Genomic DNA, 16,081 nt, shown 5'->3' on the forward strand with positions numbered 1-16,081 from the left:
GGACAAAGGCATTGCTTTTCAAATTAGCAACTTGAGGACTTCCTGTGCGGTTTCTTTCGGAACACTTCAGAACAAATAATCTCTCTCCTGGTTAGCGTTTGTCTAGGTTTAACAAAATAGTCAAGTGTTGAACTCATGCTGCCCACTCTCTCTCTGCTCAAGAGGCAAAGCTGGTGCAGGATTTAAAGTTCCTGTGCAGGATTTCAGCCCTTGTCCTTGGATCTACAACCACAAACTAAGGTAATGCTTCTATAGGGACTTTGCTTGTTACAAAAGATAATTTGCTATATACTGTAACCTTATGGTTAGGAGATAAGCAGCTATGGCTATAATGGATGTGGCCATAATGGAAGAGTCATCTTTTGTATGCATGTGTATGTGTCTACAGACCAGAGCTTAGTTCAGTGAGCTTTTCACAACCAAGAGCCTTCTTTGAGTTCATTTGAACCCTATAAAATGAACTATAAAAAGTAAAAAAATAGTTCAAATTTTCCTTTCCAGTGTGCAGTACTTTGTATTAGTTGGCCCTGCATTTTATTTTCAATTATGTTGTAGATTTGCCTAGCTTGTTAGGTTTCTTTGGTGTCCTCTCTAGTTTTGATTAATTTGAATTACTTTGTGACATCTCTAAGGATTTTACCACTTCACTCTGTTTCCCTTTCCAGATCAATGGGTAATATATTTAATAAGATGGGATCTAGTACAAAACTTTAAGGCATCCACTTCTAGGGTTGGGTATTTGACAGGTCAAAAATTCTCTGTTAATTGATCAGTCAAATAGTTGTCAAACACTGTTAATAATGGTCAAATATTTTAAGCAATTAGAACAGCAGAAAGAAACTTTATTATTTGGTAGGTTAGACACATATACTTATGCCAAAAAAAAGTTAGTTAATTGTTATTGTGAAACAAGGACATTACAGTCTAAAACGTAATAGTGTGTGTTGATCTAACACTATAGTTATCAATTTAAAGTAAATTATACTCAAGACTGAACAGTTTTTTGTTGGCTTTTAATCTGGAAAGTACAAACAGTTGCAAAAAGAATTAAATCAACTCAAAAAACCCCCATGAAGAGCAACTATAAAAGGCCAAAGTCAGATTTTTAAATGTAGTTAGGCTAATTAGGCAGCAGGCCCAGTCTAAGCATTTTGCAGTTTGCAGCACAGCATTTGGCAGTCACAGCGGATGGCCAGTAAGAGAGGCTTTTCTCTGCTGCTCTTCTATAAAGCCATCTAGTCTGGCCCCTGCTCGAGGCAGGATAACCTCCATATCTTCTATGCTATAGGAATGTTTGTCTGACTACTCTGTTTATGGCATCTGACCAAGTAGGCTGTAGCCTACCAAAGTTTATGACTTTCTGAATAAGTTTCAAAAAGTTTTTTTTCTTCAAATAAAAGGGAGGAAGGAGGACTCAGGAAACTATAGGTCCATTAGTCTTACCTCAGTCCTGGGGAAGCTCTTTGAGAAAATGACCCAGGAGCACATCTGTAAGGGACCAGCAGGGGAGATTATGCTTAGGGGCAACCAACATGGGTTCATTAGAGGCAGGTCCTATCAGACCAACCTGGTTGCCCTCCATGACCAGGTCACAAAATCCTTGGAACCAGGTGTTGCAGTGGACGTAGTCTTTCTGGACTTTAGGAAGGCCTTCAACACTGTCTCTCACCCCATTCTCATTAAAAAAAACTAGGCAACTGTGGCATTGATACCTACACAGTCAGATGGTTTGCAAATTGCTTGGTGTGCGGCACCGGGAGTGGTGGTGGATGGGTCATTTTTGACCTGGAGGGATGTGGGCAGTGGGGTTCCCCAGGGTTCTGTCCTCGGGCTCGCACTGTTCAACATCTTCATCAGCAACTTGGATAAAGGGGTGAAAAAGCACCTTGTTCAAATTTGTGGATGACACTAAGATGTGGGGAGAAGTGGGCACACTGCAAGGGAGGGACAGGCTACAACTAGATCTGGACAGGTTACAGGGGTGGGCGGATGAGAATAGGCCAGTACAAAGTCTAGTAAGGCATTTCCCCTAGTGGGAGCGTGTACCTCCTGTGATAGGCGAAGGTCCTGTATTTGAAGAACTCCTTGTCCAACTAATTTCAAATTTTGCATTAAAAAAAAAAAAAAAAAAAAAGTTACCTTTGACCAAGAGCTAAGCTGCCAGTTTAATTGCACATATGGTATTCTCATGGGTTTAATAGGAGGCACAGAATTGAGCTGCTCTGGTTTTTGGGGGGGTTCTTATCTTGCCTTCAGCACAGTAATACTTGAGAAGATTCCAACTGCACATGAAGTGATCTGACTAACATCTGTTGCATATGGTTTGTAGTGGTCCTAAATCTCCTGTAGAAGTTGGTCCTCCAGTCCTTGAACTAGCCATTAGAAATCTTTATTTGCTACAGGGACAAACCTTGCCCTGGAACAAAAAGTTAAGTTGCATCTTAAGAGGAATGCTGTCAGTCACAAGGATCTTAGGAAGATCTTTTAGTTTTCTTGGATCTGGGAATGATATTTAAGTTGGAGAAAGAGTACAGTGAGTGGGGACCGGTGTGATGTGTTCACAGTAGCTTGTGTTGTTGAGTGATATGCTGTAGTCTTCTGCTCTGGTTAGTGCAGCTAAAAGCATAAACTTCTAAATAACTCTTGTGGTTAAAATAATAACTCAAGAATAATGTTAATTCACTAGCAAACCCAACTGTGAAATTTCTCTTCCCTAACCTAGGAGAAATGAGTGAGCAGACAGTGACTTATGTGGACCTTCCATTTTGTGTTCCTTCAAAAGAGAAGACCAAACAGAAAGGAAAACCAAGCAGGATCCCAGGTTTGCTATGGCTCATCTGATTTTTTCGACCAGCTTAAATCTCTTCCTTGAATGTGATCTCACTAACACTAACATTATATATCATGAATGCATTAAGGTTTTCTTGTGTTAAGTATCAGTCATTGCCATATTGCTAGATTTGCTCTCTCTCTTTAGAGACAAGGTGTTTGACTGTGAATAGATGCTATATTCCAATTAGGTGCCAGTGGTGCCAGGGTGCATCAAGAGCTCTAGATAAGCATTGTTTAATTATAAGCTAAAAACCCTTCCTTTGTGTTTAAAATGAATGGAAAAGCTTTGCTTCATGGCCATTGTTGCTCACAGAGCCAGGAAGGTGATGGTTACATTATTCATTGTTGACATAGAGTCTAACATAGGCCTGCTTCATTCTGTGCATAAACTCTGATTGGTGAGTGTTTTCATGAGGCATGAACAGGTTCCAAATAGCTCACACCCCAGCTTTCTTTCCCAGACAAAGGAAACAATAATTAAAAATCAACACTAATGCAATACAGAATTTCAAGTACTTATAACCATTCTATAAAAGAAATTAACTATCAGTCTTCAATTAGTCTGAGGTGCCCTGTGGAGTGAGGTACCCCAAGGCATGGAGATTACACCATGATCTTCTGGCTGCACCAACAAGTAGATCTGATCGTTCCATGTCTTAGAGCTCAGAGGCCTTCTCAACCGGCCATGGCTGTTATCTGTCTGAGACCTTCTTGAACAAAATGGCTGACTCGGTGCCTCTTGTTTCCTACTCTTTTGGGTTTTGGAAAGAGTCACTTGTTCCCCTGAAATATTTCTCTTGGGTATAACAGTCTCAGAAGATTCCTAGTTAAGTCTCATGCCCCCATTTTTGCTAGCACCATTTCTTCTTGTAAAATACATACACAGCATCATTTTCATGAAGGGTGGGGACTTCCAGGACCTTTGGTCATACTGAGATTTTTGGTTTTGCCTTATCTCTTTCTCCATTATCTCTTTAACTCATTTCCTAGCAGTGCAGGCATTCTTCTCTCAAGTTTTCTATAGAAGAAAATCTTGGTAGCCATCAAAGAATGTTTGGATGGTACTATTCTGTAACCTAAGTGTGCTAAATATGAATTAAAGCCTATCTGAGGAATTCTGGTGACATGTCTAAGCCCATTTTTCCATTGCAAAGTGCTCAGTTTTATGCCCACAAACCTCAGGAATTTCTATGTCCATGTGTTCTAAAAAAACACATTTACTATACAGATGCTACTGTTTAGCAGTAGTATCTGATAGTCAGTCTGTCTTGGGAAAGTGCAAGACTTCATCAGCGAATATAAAACACATTTATTCCTAATTTGCTTCAGTGGGCAACCTTTTCCTGTACCACCAACATAGCATACATTGGTACACTGGTCCTTTAATTTTGGCACAAAGAACCAGTTTTCACAGCTTCTTTAATGAGACTATTCATTTGAAGCTAGTATAAAATATCCCTAGCCCACTGCCTCAATTTTTCACTCCCAAAGTTATTTTCACATAAGCTTTTTAACATATTTTCTGTAACATGTTAATAATTGCCATCCTCATGTCTTTAAACATAATCTTATCAAGTACTGAAAGGAACTGCTACAACTTCCAGGGTGAGATAATCTCAGAGCCACCTGTGGTAAAAGCTTTATTTTCTTTATTTATGGACTTATTATCAACAGCAGTTCCGGCAATCCAAAGTTCACATTATTATGTAATTAGACACGTGCTTTATCTCACTAGCAGGTATGTCATCAGTAGGGATCCGAGTTTTCCTTTCGCCATGGAAAAATAAGGTAAAACCTGGATGTGATCATTTTTAGGAGAAAAACCTGGTTTTTCTCCTTTAAAGGAAAAAATGGGGGAAGGCAGGTTTCCCCTTGCAGCCTGACAGAGTTCCAGCCTGCAAGGGACTGCGGGGAGCAGGAGGTGGGCTGTCAGGCAGGGGGTGCCATGTGCATGTGTGCACTAATGCACATAGCATCCAGACAGCTTGAGAGCAGTTTTCACAGCTCATTGCAGGTAAGTCTGGGGGAGGAGGGGGGAATTGAGGCCCCCCCATGAGGGCAGGAGTCAGGCAGGGCTGGGGCTGCTACCCATCCAAGGCAGTGCATGGGGCTTAGGGCCATGTGAACTGAATTGAGCTATGGACAGCTCATTTGGGAGGTTGTGGGGGGCTAGCTTCCCACTGCTGTACATATTCCCAGGGGGCAGGGGGGGGGATGTGTTCCCAGATCTGTGGATGTAGGCTGCCTGCTGTGGGCTCAGAGCTCCTCACCCTCCTGCCCTCCCCCTAGGGCCTCCACAGCCCAGCAGGTGGGACCCAGCATGGCAGGGCAGAGTAGGCTGGGGAGCCCCACCCTGCTGCTGGGAGCCCTGCACCACCGCGGCAAAGTGCCCCCCATCTGCCTGGCAGCAGCAGGGACGGCAGCTCGGCATTGTGACCCTGCTGCTGCCAGTCAGACAGGGGGGGCATTTCTCAATGGCAGCATAGGGCTCCCAGCAGTGGTGCAGGGCTCCTTCCCCACCGATCTGCACCTGCTGGGCTGCAGAGGCCCTGGTGGGAGAGCAGCAGGGTGGGAAGCACTAAGCCCACAGTGGGCAGCTTGCATCTGCACCCCACACAGGCTCCGTTTCAGCCATGCTGCCTGTGGGGGATGGGAAGCCCAGCTTCATGCTCTGCTTCACCACAGCAACCGCCGTCTCCCATGGGCAGGAGCTGGGGCTTCGGTGCTGCTGTGGGCGGGGGGAAGGTAGGAGGGCAGAAGGCTGCAGACCTGGGTCCTTGACCCTGTAGTCCTAGCAGCTGGGGGCCTCTTCCAGCAGGGCTGGAGGGGGTGGGGGGCTGTGGGTGGGGAGTGAGGGGCAATGGCATGGACAGGACATCAGCATATCAGTGTTGATCAGTGCCACAAAAGGAGCGGTTGGGGGGACAGCCACAACTAGACCAACATCCGTGTAAGCAAAGGGGGCAGGGAAAGAGCCAAAATCAAATGTAAAAATGTATAGGTATTTAGATTGTATTACAGGCAGTCCTCAGACTTATGATGCAACTGGCTCCTAAAAACTGTGTCTTAAGTTGAAATGTTGCAATTCGAAACCAATCTTCCCATAGGAACAGTGTTGCAAGTGGGGGATTGGTTCCTTTATGATGGTGGATACCATGTGCATCTGGTAAGTGGAGAAAGGGAAGGGGTATGGGGTGGGAGACAGATCAATGCCCCCTACAGTGAGGGAGGGAGTGGGACAAGCACTGCCCAGACAGGGCTGGACAGGAATGGGGAGGAGGCAGCGGTGGCTGCTGCTGCACACTGCTTGTCTGGTGGCTCAACTGATGGTTCCCACACTTGCTCCCACTGCTGGTCCAGGAGGGCATTGGGGGGGGGGGGGGGCCCTGGATCTGTGCAGGGTGGGGTGGGCAAAGCCAGAGCTGCACCAAGCTGCACTCTGGGCAGGTCACAGGAGCCATGGTGAATTTTCTGGTGGCTGCAGCTCCCTTAACTCCCGCTCTGCTGCCCTCCCGATCCTGATCCAGGAGAACACCCTCCCATACCCTCCCACCACTCGCCCAGCCAGGGTGGGATGGGCACAGGGCTGAGCCACTGTGTGGCCTCAAGACAAGTGGCAGGAGCTGCCCTCCTGCATCCCCTGGATGAGCTGTGGCTTTGAAGGCATAGGGGGAAAATGTGCCCCCAGATTGGGGTGGGTCAGGTGGTGGAGCGGGGGCTATGGCAGGGCTGCAGCCACCCAAAAAATTTGCCTTAGTCCCTGTTCCCCAACTGCAGTGCAGCCCAGTACAGCCCTGTCCCACCCCGTGCAGATCCAGGGGCACATGCTCCCCCATGCTCTCCGAGACCACTGGTGGGAGCAGCGGCAGGAACTACTAGTCAAGCCACCAGATGAGCTGTGTGCAGTGGCAGGAGCTGCTGACCCTCTCCCCATGACTGCCTGGCACTGGCTGGGAAGCACTTGCCCCAGCCCCTTTCTCAGCCCCAGCCCTAGTCCCTCCCCCACTACGAGGGCGTTGATCTACCCCTTCCCTGCACCTATTCCCTTCCCTCTCCCCTTCCACCAAGTACCAGCTGCATGCAGTATCAACTGTCATAAAGATGATACCCACATTGGAACACTGAAACAGGGTGTCAATTTATAAATGTCATAAGCAGCGTTTATTGCAAATTGAAAAGTCATAAAATCGAGGACTGCTTGTATAGTGACTGAGGCACTAGTAGGCTTCCAAATTGCTGTAAAATTGTAAATATATCAATAAAACATTGCGTTCAACTGATATCTATAGATACAGTGGCAGTTCATTTGAATCATGGAAAAACATAGGATTGAGGGTTTTAAAATCAGCGAGTGTGATTTTTAAACAGAGAAAGCCAGGAGCCCTGGTAATCTGGACATTCTTACATTGAAATTGTCAGAGGCTATAGACTACATCTCTCCAAAATTTGTATTCAATTTGCAAATCACAAAATAATCTCTGTATTCTCAAAGCATTGTTTGCATTTGGTAACAGCTATAAATGGTTTATCATCTTTTTCAGTTAGGACTGGCCTCCCTTAAATATAGTCATAACATTTTTGCACCCAAACCAGGGTCAATACCTCCTTTCGTATTGCATTCAGTGTATTTGCATTCCAATTGTGTTAGTGTCTATGATATATAATCCACTGGCCTACATTTTGATCACACTGTTGTAAATAGATTGTACAAATACCCTTCTTTGAAACTTCCATGAAATTTAGTTTTGCTCTTGCTGTCATATCAACGCAGGGCCGGGGCCTCTTCCATTCCTTTAGCTTCTCAAAACACTTAGTTAATGTTTGTATCCCAAGTCTTTTGAACAACTTTATGCAGTAGGATTTGCAGCCCACTGGTTGGAGCAGCTGGATTAAACACTTAATCCAGTTGTTCCCTGCTTAAAATTTACTATTCACTGCTTAGTTTACTAGGCCAAGGCATTTTTTGACTTTTCCTTGTCTGCTAGGGCAGACATGTTTGAATTGCCCTCACCTTTACTGCTATCTACCAGAACACCTAAATCTCCTGTATGGAGATATATTGGATTTACCCCATATTAAAGTCATTTTTATGGTATGAAACATCTTGTGCTTGGCATCTCCCAAAAAGGCAGTCAGAAGAAAGTGTGTCCTGCAAGGGGCGGGGGGGGGTGAATATCTACAAACTTGAGCTCAGGGCCAGTTGGCCTCTTTCCACTCTATGCTGTCAGAAAAGTCTCGGTCCTCTGTGAGGAGTTTTGTTTTTAACTTCTGCCTTGAGGTATTTTGGCCTTATTTAGCTAAGTGGTACCTAATAGTACTGCCTACAAAGAATAACCCTTTCCTAGGAAAATAACTAAAGAGTACAACTACAAAGATGATAAAAAGCAATTATTTATAACTAAAGTTCCTTCTGGCTAATTTTAGTCATGACTAAATTAGATTTAAAATCACCGATTTAAATTCATATATCCTGAATCTCTTACCCCATGAAGAACCCTTAATGAAGTTGCCATTAATGGGCCTTGATACTCATTTTAAGTCATCCGCTATTGTGTAAGGGGGGATAGAATCTAGCCATGAGCGAACTCAGCCTCTCCCTTTTTTCTATTCATGAGTTACCTGTAAAATGCAATTCAATATTTAAGAATTTGTTTCGTATTAAAAAAAATTATTCTATGCGATCCAGCCTGCAAGTTGACTTCCAGCTATTTCCAGGAGTTCACCATTCAGGTGTTTTTCAGTTATGTGGTTGGCCACCTAAGTCAGTGCATGGTTGCTGTCTACTAGTGTGATAAAACCTGAAAAAGATCATAGTGGAAATAACAGATTGAGTAAGAAAGGTAATAAGCCGCTGGAGCAGGTTATCAAGAACAGTATTTAATTCTCAGTTACTGAATTCAAGAGCAGATGTTTTTTTTTTTTTGGAAAAAATCATTACCTGTTTCCAGCCACAGGTTTTGGTTGAAAAATGGGAATAAAAAAAAAAACACAAAAAACCAGCTGATATTCCATGTTCTGTATAATAACATTATGCAGGAATTTAATATTTGCTCAAAACGGTCATTTTGGGCTTAAAAAAAAGATTGAGTCTGTATTTCCTGCCTGATATAATGAACATTTCATAGGTGAATCTTTCTACTCTTATAACCCATCAGAAATCAGCAAGCAGGAAGTGATCTACTCAGAACTGAAATGTCATGCTCCTTCCAAATCACAGAGGAAGCCAACGCCTACAGTCTTAAAGAACAGAGGTACTGTGCTTCAAGAGTTCTGCTGGATTCTGCCTTTCTTTTATCAAAGTATCTGAAGTCACAGAACTTCCCTTGGGGGCAGCTGTTGCCATGACATGAGGTTTCAAGAACCAAAAAATGAGAATTTTTTTACCCTTACAAGAAACAGCATCTGGCTGATGGATGGGACCTCCCTTGAGACCATCCTGGGCCAGTGCCCAGGCCAGATCACTGACCTATCAGGAGGAGTGACTGTTCTCTTCTAAGTCCTCTAACCGGTTGTTGAGTGCCCAATAAATGGCTACAATTACTGGAGGGATTGTAGATTCCGGGGGGTGAGATGTGAGTTTCACTGACAGGTGTGGTAGAGAACTCTAGTCTCCCCCAAAATTATAGGAGTGTGACATTTTCAGGTCATGTGTGTTTTTTCTTCTCTCTCTCTCTCTCTCATTTCTGTTAGAATCTTGTTCTGAGTCTTTGTCGTGGCGACTCATAGCAGCAATTCTGGGGTCCCTCTGTCTGGTTTTGCTTGCAGTTTCAGGAGTCCTGGGTGCCTTATGTAAGTATTTACCAAGAACACAATGAGAAAAGATTTGAGCTGTTGAAATGTGTAGAAAAATGTGAAAAGTGTAGAAAACTCCTCCAAGCAATGCGCATACATGCACAGTAGTATATTTTGGACTCCTTTGTGGATGATAACAGTTTTAATTGCGTGGTCAAAGCCTATTGCATGCACTGCTGAGAGTTGAAATTTTGTAACTGAAGCATAAGATGATTTCTTGAAAAATGTTTTGGATTTATGACCTGAGGTTAGGTTGAGATTTCCACTGTTCGTTTAAATGTAGTTAGAATCATGGCACAGAAATGTGATCTGACTTCTATTGCTTTGAAAAGATTCTTCCAGCTTTCTCAGTTTTCCAAGCCAAAAGAAAATGAGTCCCAATTCAATTTGCACAATATCAGGTTGAATCATGAGAGAGATAGCATAAAAAGACGTTTTGATTTAAACAAAAACAATTCAACTTGTGTTTGGAGACTGGCCTTTATAAGCTGAGAGTATTCTCTCAAACAAGAACTAGCATTTCACTACTACTTTGGTTATTTTAACATCAAAGTTATGCACAACTCTTAGCACACTATAATGGAACTGGCATCCGATTCATAAAGAATAATTTGGTTCTCTTTCAACTGAAATGGTGTGTTTTGCTTATTATTGTGGACTTAAGTTCTCCTGCCTTCCCTGCAAGTGAGAAGTCAGACTGGAATCGTTCCCCAGCAAATGGAAGTTCTGAAAAACCTCACGCAGCTGAATGAAGCTTTGAAAAACTGCACCTTGGAAAGGGATAATTTCAAGGCTCAGAACACAAGCCTGAAAGGTACCAAGTAGTGTTCATGATTCTTTTCCACACTTAATGCTAATTTTGCATTAGTATTCAGTTCTTTGTGTCCTGATGATGACAAAAGATTCTCCTCCCCCAAGCACCCACTGTACAAGGGCTTGAATCAGTTACTGATAATGCGGAAAAGCAAAGCCAAACTTCTTTGAGACATGGGATCTCCTCAGTACAGACAGAGAATGATCCACAGCTCGATAATGACACACTTGAGAAATGTAGGTAGCTCCTTGGCAGCTCACATCTCTCAGCTGATGAAGGTAAAGTCACTGACAATGAATAATGCATAAGATATATGTGCAGTGGGTGCCAAGAAAGCTGCTCATTATCCTTCCCTCCAGTGATAACATAAGTGTCATGGAGTGGGGACGTAGGGGTGGCCGTGATATCTATATCTATATCCACACACACACACTTACTGTGGGGTAATATATACCAATTATAGGGAGGCTGCCTTTCATTCTCTTGGCCGTGATTCTCCTGCTATCACTTGTCTTGTTTCTATAATGGGGTTACATGCACCCTGGCCTTATGGAGCCACACAAAGCCTAACCACCCCTGTACCACACCCCAAGCCTTGCAGATGTACTGGACGTTGTTCAGTCTTAGCCGCAGCCCTCATCTCTCTCTCTCTCTGCACCCTCTGGCGCTTGTCAATCACTGCCCCCTTTGCCTGGGGCTTCTCTTGCTTGGTCCCCTCACACTGGGGCTGGGGTCAATGCACCCCAAAATGCTGCACCCTCTCTGGTACCAGGGTCCCCACACTATCATGGATCCCCTATGAGGCCTCCTTCAACCCCTAATAGCCTCACCCAAACCTCCAGTTGTAAACAGAAAACTCAAGCCCCTAGGCTATACCATAAATCTCTGCCAATCAGCAATAACATCATTCTTCCTCCCACCAGGGTTACTCCATCTTTCCCCAATCTCAAGCCATACCTGCAGTCTGGCCTCCCCTCTTTGCTCAGTCCAGCAGAGCTCCTTCCCTTTTGGCTGCCAGCAGGGAACTGCCAGCCTGGCCTCTGCCCTGGGTTTAAATGGGAGCCAGGCCCTGCCCCTTCCGGTCAGCTGACTCCCAGCGGTTGCCCTAGCAACCTGCACCTGTGCCTCTTCACTCACTGCTAGGGCTCTTTCCCTAGCAGTTTCCCCCTTTGCAAGGAGCAGGGCACCTAAGTGCTCTGCGACAATAAGGAAACCCTGGTTTCTTGATCAGACTTATCATCCTCTTGACTGTCACGATGGAAAGCATGCATGACAATATGCTAGCTACAGCTGAAGGCACTTCATCACACAAAATGACCTAGTGCTAGCCTCAATAAACAAATATTGATAGCTCTCACCTTAGAACTATCCCTTTTATCTATTCATGCTTTTGGTTACCATTGTTGTTCACTGCATGTGCAATGTTGTTACTGACAACAACTAAAACTGCCTATTGGAAAAGACACTGGATCACACCTAAAAGGCTATGGAGGAGGGAGTACAGATTCATTCAGAAGATTTCCTAAACCCCTGGTTAAGCCCTTTCCTCTCAGGAGTGTAGATGCATCTGCTCGGGGAAAGATTAGATGCCATGGTTTTGCTCAGAGGTGAAGGGGACAGATCTTTGTTGTTGCTGCCTCTGCCTTTTCTTCCTTGTTCAGTTACCATTTTGCCTTACTACTTTTAACTGGAAAATGTTGGCCATTTCAGATATTTTGTAGAAGTCTCTCTCATACCCACCCTAGAGCAGGCAGTCACTCTTCAGTTCAGTCTCTTTTTCTCTGTTGGTTGCACAGATGTCCCTCTCTGGTGATCATGTGCTATACAGCACTACATGGCTACAGAGACAGGGTCACATCTCTTTATGAAGCAGACAAAACCCCAGCCAATGTATTCAGGGAGCAAAAGAACTCCAGGAGCCTTGCATCCTGAATCACCTGCCACTGAGCAGAGCGAGTTGAGATTAGTTTCATACTATTCAAGGGAAGGGAGCACACACCCGGGAATGAAATTAGCTTTTGCTGTCATCACTGAAACTTTATAAAGTTATCTATAGTATACTCCACATGGATTGCTTATCTTCTAAAAGAGGCACAATCATCCTCAGGACTAGGATCTGTGACTCTCTTCTGCCCCAAAACAGGATTCTGGTATATTAGCAAAGGGGGAGACTGCATGATCATGTCTAGGTTGATGGCTTTGGTCCCTTGACTCCCTTGTAGCAAAACAAGCCCTTATTCCTCACTGAACAGTGCAGCATGTGAACATCAGTTTCTCCATAGTGCACTCTACAATGATGTAGTCACAAGGCACTTCATCCATCCCCCTGGAAATATAGCAACTTTCTGTATCAAACATGTTTTTATTTTCAAGGAGAAAAATGCAGTGCTTACTCAGATTGCTGGAAACATCACAAAGGAAAGTTTTACTATTTTACTAAGGAAAGGAAAAGCTATCAAGAATGTAAAGCAAAGTGCTCTTCTCATGGCTCCAAACTACTCAAGATAGAGAACAAGGATGAGATGGTAGGACATTGTTTCTGCTCCTTTGTGTGAACTAGTCACTGATTTAAACCTTTCCAGATGCCTGTGTAGTGATGTGATCTATAGCTCTAGAAAAGATGCTCATATTACAAGGTAGATGGTCCTCAACAGTGGCCTGGGTTACGTTTTGAATTAAAATCTCAGTTCGGAAAAGGATGTGGGCACCTAAATTGGGACAAGCTAGATATAGGTGGCTAAGTAGACCACTGTGGGTGCATCTACATGTGTCGCTATGGCAATGTTGTTATTGTGTCGTGATTTAGTACTTCCTTTTGGTTATTTTTAGCAGCTAACTCACTGTTGGGGTGCACTATAATGGGGGGAAGTGTGTCACTCTGGTGAAGTAGCTGCGGGTCACATGGTTCTACGTCACTGTAGCGCGTTACTACGTCACCATAGCATCACGTGTAGATGCTCCCTTTGACTCCCAAAAAGTCTGCTCAGCTGCCATTAAAGAGGTGTCTCATGCCTGTAGGCATCTGAGATTTCAACGTTACAGCTCCCCAAAATCATAAAGTTTTGCTTCTTCAAAAGTCCGTTTAGTCCTGGCAGCACAGAGCAGCTAATGTGCCTGGTTCGTGCACAAGCCTTGCACAAAGCACAGACTAGGCATCCCAACACCTGTTCTGCTTGCAGAGCTGGATCTGATAGGCATTCCCAGGATACGCCTAGGGAGCAACCTCTGCACAGAACGCACCAACATTGGCAGCCTCTTCTACTTTTGAAACACAACCAGAAGATGTCCCCTCTCCTTCCATATACCAGCTTAGTGGTTATTGCACTTGTCCCAGATTTAAGTGACCAGAGTTTAATTCTCTTCCCTAGCTGCAGGATTCCTAACCTCTATTACTCACTACCTGCAAGGAAAGTGCCATAATTGCCAAGCTATAGACTGGAGGAGGTTCAGTCTCTTCTCTATCCCTTCTATTGAGCTTGCTCACTTTAGACAGCATAAACAGAATCATTGAACCTGGTACAGACAGGGAGATTTTACCTAAGTCTTTACCCAGCCAGTTGTAGCATTCACCTGGGAAGGTGGACGATCTGAGCTGTATGCCCTGTTCTCAGGACTGCTTAGCTATTTTACATTGGGCAGTAAATACAAATAATATAGTAACAATGCTAGGGGAGAGAAATCTGTCTGTCTCTGTTGTGTAGCCCCAAATGATTATGAAATTATGTGGCCCTTTTTCCATTGGTGCCATGTCTGTTCCTGTCGGCTACAATGAGGGCAGTTATGATATTAGCCTTGTATGAGATGGTCACATCAGAATGATCAACAATCTCTGTAAAACCTATGGCCAACTCATACAGTGAATTTGGCTACTATGGACACTTCTCTGAGAGCTGAAAAACCTGTCTGAGGCCTCGAGGATGGGTTTCTTGTTCTCTTGGAATCCAGAGTCAGGAGACCTCCCTCTGGACAGGTGCCTAGAGCTGCTCTTGCAAGGTGCAAGGCAGAGCTCACTGTTTTTCTTTCAAAATGCAGACACCCGGGTTACCATGGTCTCAGCCAAGAGACATCATGCTTTTTCTCCTGGAATTCATGGACAACAGGGATGAAATTCACTTTTTCGGTTTACACCCAAACAGAATTTCCTAAACTCTCTGGCAGATTTCCATTGGATTGGACTAACTCGCAAAGGAACGGGTTCAAACTGGAAGTGGGAGGATGGCACACCTCATTCCACTAACCTGTAAGTCTCCATCACATCTAGAAAACTAGTTTATACCCTTGTGTTTTTCCTCACAGGATTTGTAATATGGTCTTGTGGATGACCAAAATGGTCAGTCAGGATCCCCAGGATTATGCACATCTTTTTCTACCAGAACAGAAAATTCTTGGTTTAGGATTATTAAGTGTCTTCATATTTTGTACTGTTATAATAATGTGTCATATGGAGAGAGGGATACTTAACAAATTTTTTTGTATGAATCTAAATTAAGAAATGAAATAATGATTAAATAAATGTCTGAGTCCTTTTGACAGCCATAATGTTCTCTCACGGTACAAGAAGTAAGTGTCAAGATATCTCAGAACACCATATATTTCAAAACTGAACAATTCCTTTTGCATGACATTACCATTAGACCTCTAAAAAAGGAAAAGGGAAAATCACCAGTACTAACTTGCATGAGAATGAGGAAAAGCAGAAAACAAGATGCCATCTCAACTCAGCTAACAATCTCAAAGAGAATATCCAAGTGACAAAGACCTACTGGTTATGTGTCAACTTACTGGATAATTTTTCTGAGAAATTATATTAATGAATAAAACATGATATTTCCAGTATTCTGGTATTTAATGCAGTAACACTGTTTGTGTTTTCACTGGTTTCCTTGGCTGACATGAAATATTTCTTTTCACATACAGGTTTTCAGTAAGGCATTCACAGCCTGGACGGTCCTGTGCAGTTTTCAATGCAGGACAAGCCTACACCAATAGCTGTGATGAGCAACGGCACTGTGCGTGTGTGAAGAGGACTGAGTAACTGTGACTGTTGCACCAGAACAAGGAGGAATAGAGAATCCATGAGAAACACAACCTGGGAGGTCCCAAAGGCAAAGAGAAAGCATAAACTTTTACATTAATTAAGTTGCTTATTTTGTCTGAGGAGCTGCAGTTCCCGAGGTTGTGGTACAGCCCTTCCCGAATGTTCCTTGGTGAACTAAGGACCAGCGGTCAGTGTGACTTGCTCCCATTCTGGCTTCATATGGCTTCATTTGAAATTGGCTATTTGTTCAGAAGTCAATAAATACCTTTTGTCTGGTGTTTCTTAGAAAACACTATTTATCACTATTTGAAGGAGAGCCACGCATGATCAGAGGTCAGGAAAACAGACCTTATGATGACAGGCTGAGAGCTATGGAACTCTTCAGCCTGGAAAAGCGCAGGCTCAGGGGAGATCTGATGGCTGCCTGTAAGTTTATCAGGGGTGCTCATTAGGATTTGAGGGCATGTTTGTTCACCAGAGCGCCCCAAGGGATGACAAGGTCGAATGGTCATAAACTCCTCCAAGACTGTTTCAAGCTGGACATAAGGAAGAACTTCTTTGCTGTCCGAGCCCCCAAGGTCTGGAATAGCCTGCTGCCAGAGGTG

The 16,081-nt window shown here is 43.9% G+C and overlaps 1 protein-coding gene across 1 annotated transcript; it reads left to right on the forward strand.

Annotated features, from left to right (window-relative positions):
* The first annotated feature begins 2,727 nt into the window (after window positions 1-2,727).
* LOC149866593 (natural killer cells antigen CD94-like) lies at window positions 2,728-15,710 on the forward strand. The gene is made up of 7 exons (XM_090041139.1): window positions 2,728-2,821; window positions 8,958-9,083; window positions 9,523-9,621; window positions 10,310-10,438; window positions 12,812-12,963; window positions 14,575-14,678; window positions 15,356-15,710. Exons 1-7 carry the CDS (start codon window positions 2,728-2,730, stop codon window positions 15,471-15,473), a joined length of 822 nt encoding a protein of 273 aa, XP_089897265.1. The 3' UTR covers window positions 15,474-15,710.
* The last annotated feature ends 371 nt before the right edge of the window (window positions 15,711-16,081 follow it).

Source organism: Crocodylus siamensis, chromosome 4 (assembly GCF_052110815.1).
Source record: "Crocodylus siamensis isolate JL-2025a chromosome 4, ASM5211081v1, whole genome shotgun sequence".
In the NCBI taxonomy this organism is placed as follows: domain Eukaryota; kingdom Metazoa; phylum Chordata; order Crocodylia; family Crocodylidae; genus Crocodylus; species Crocodylus siamensis.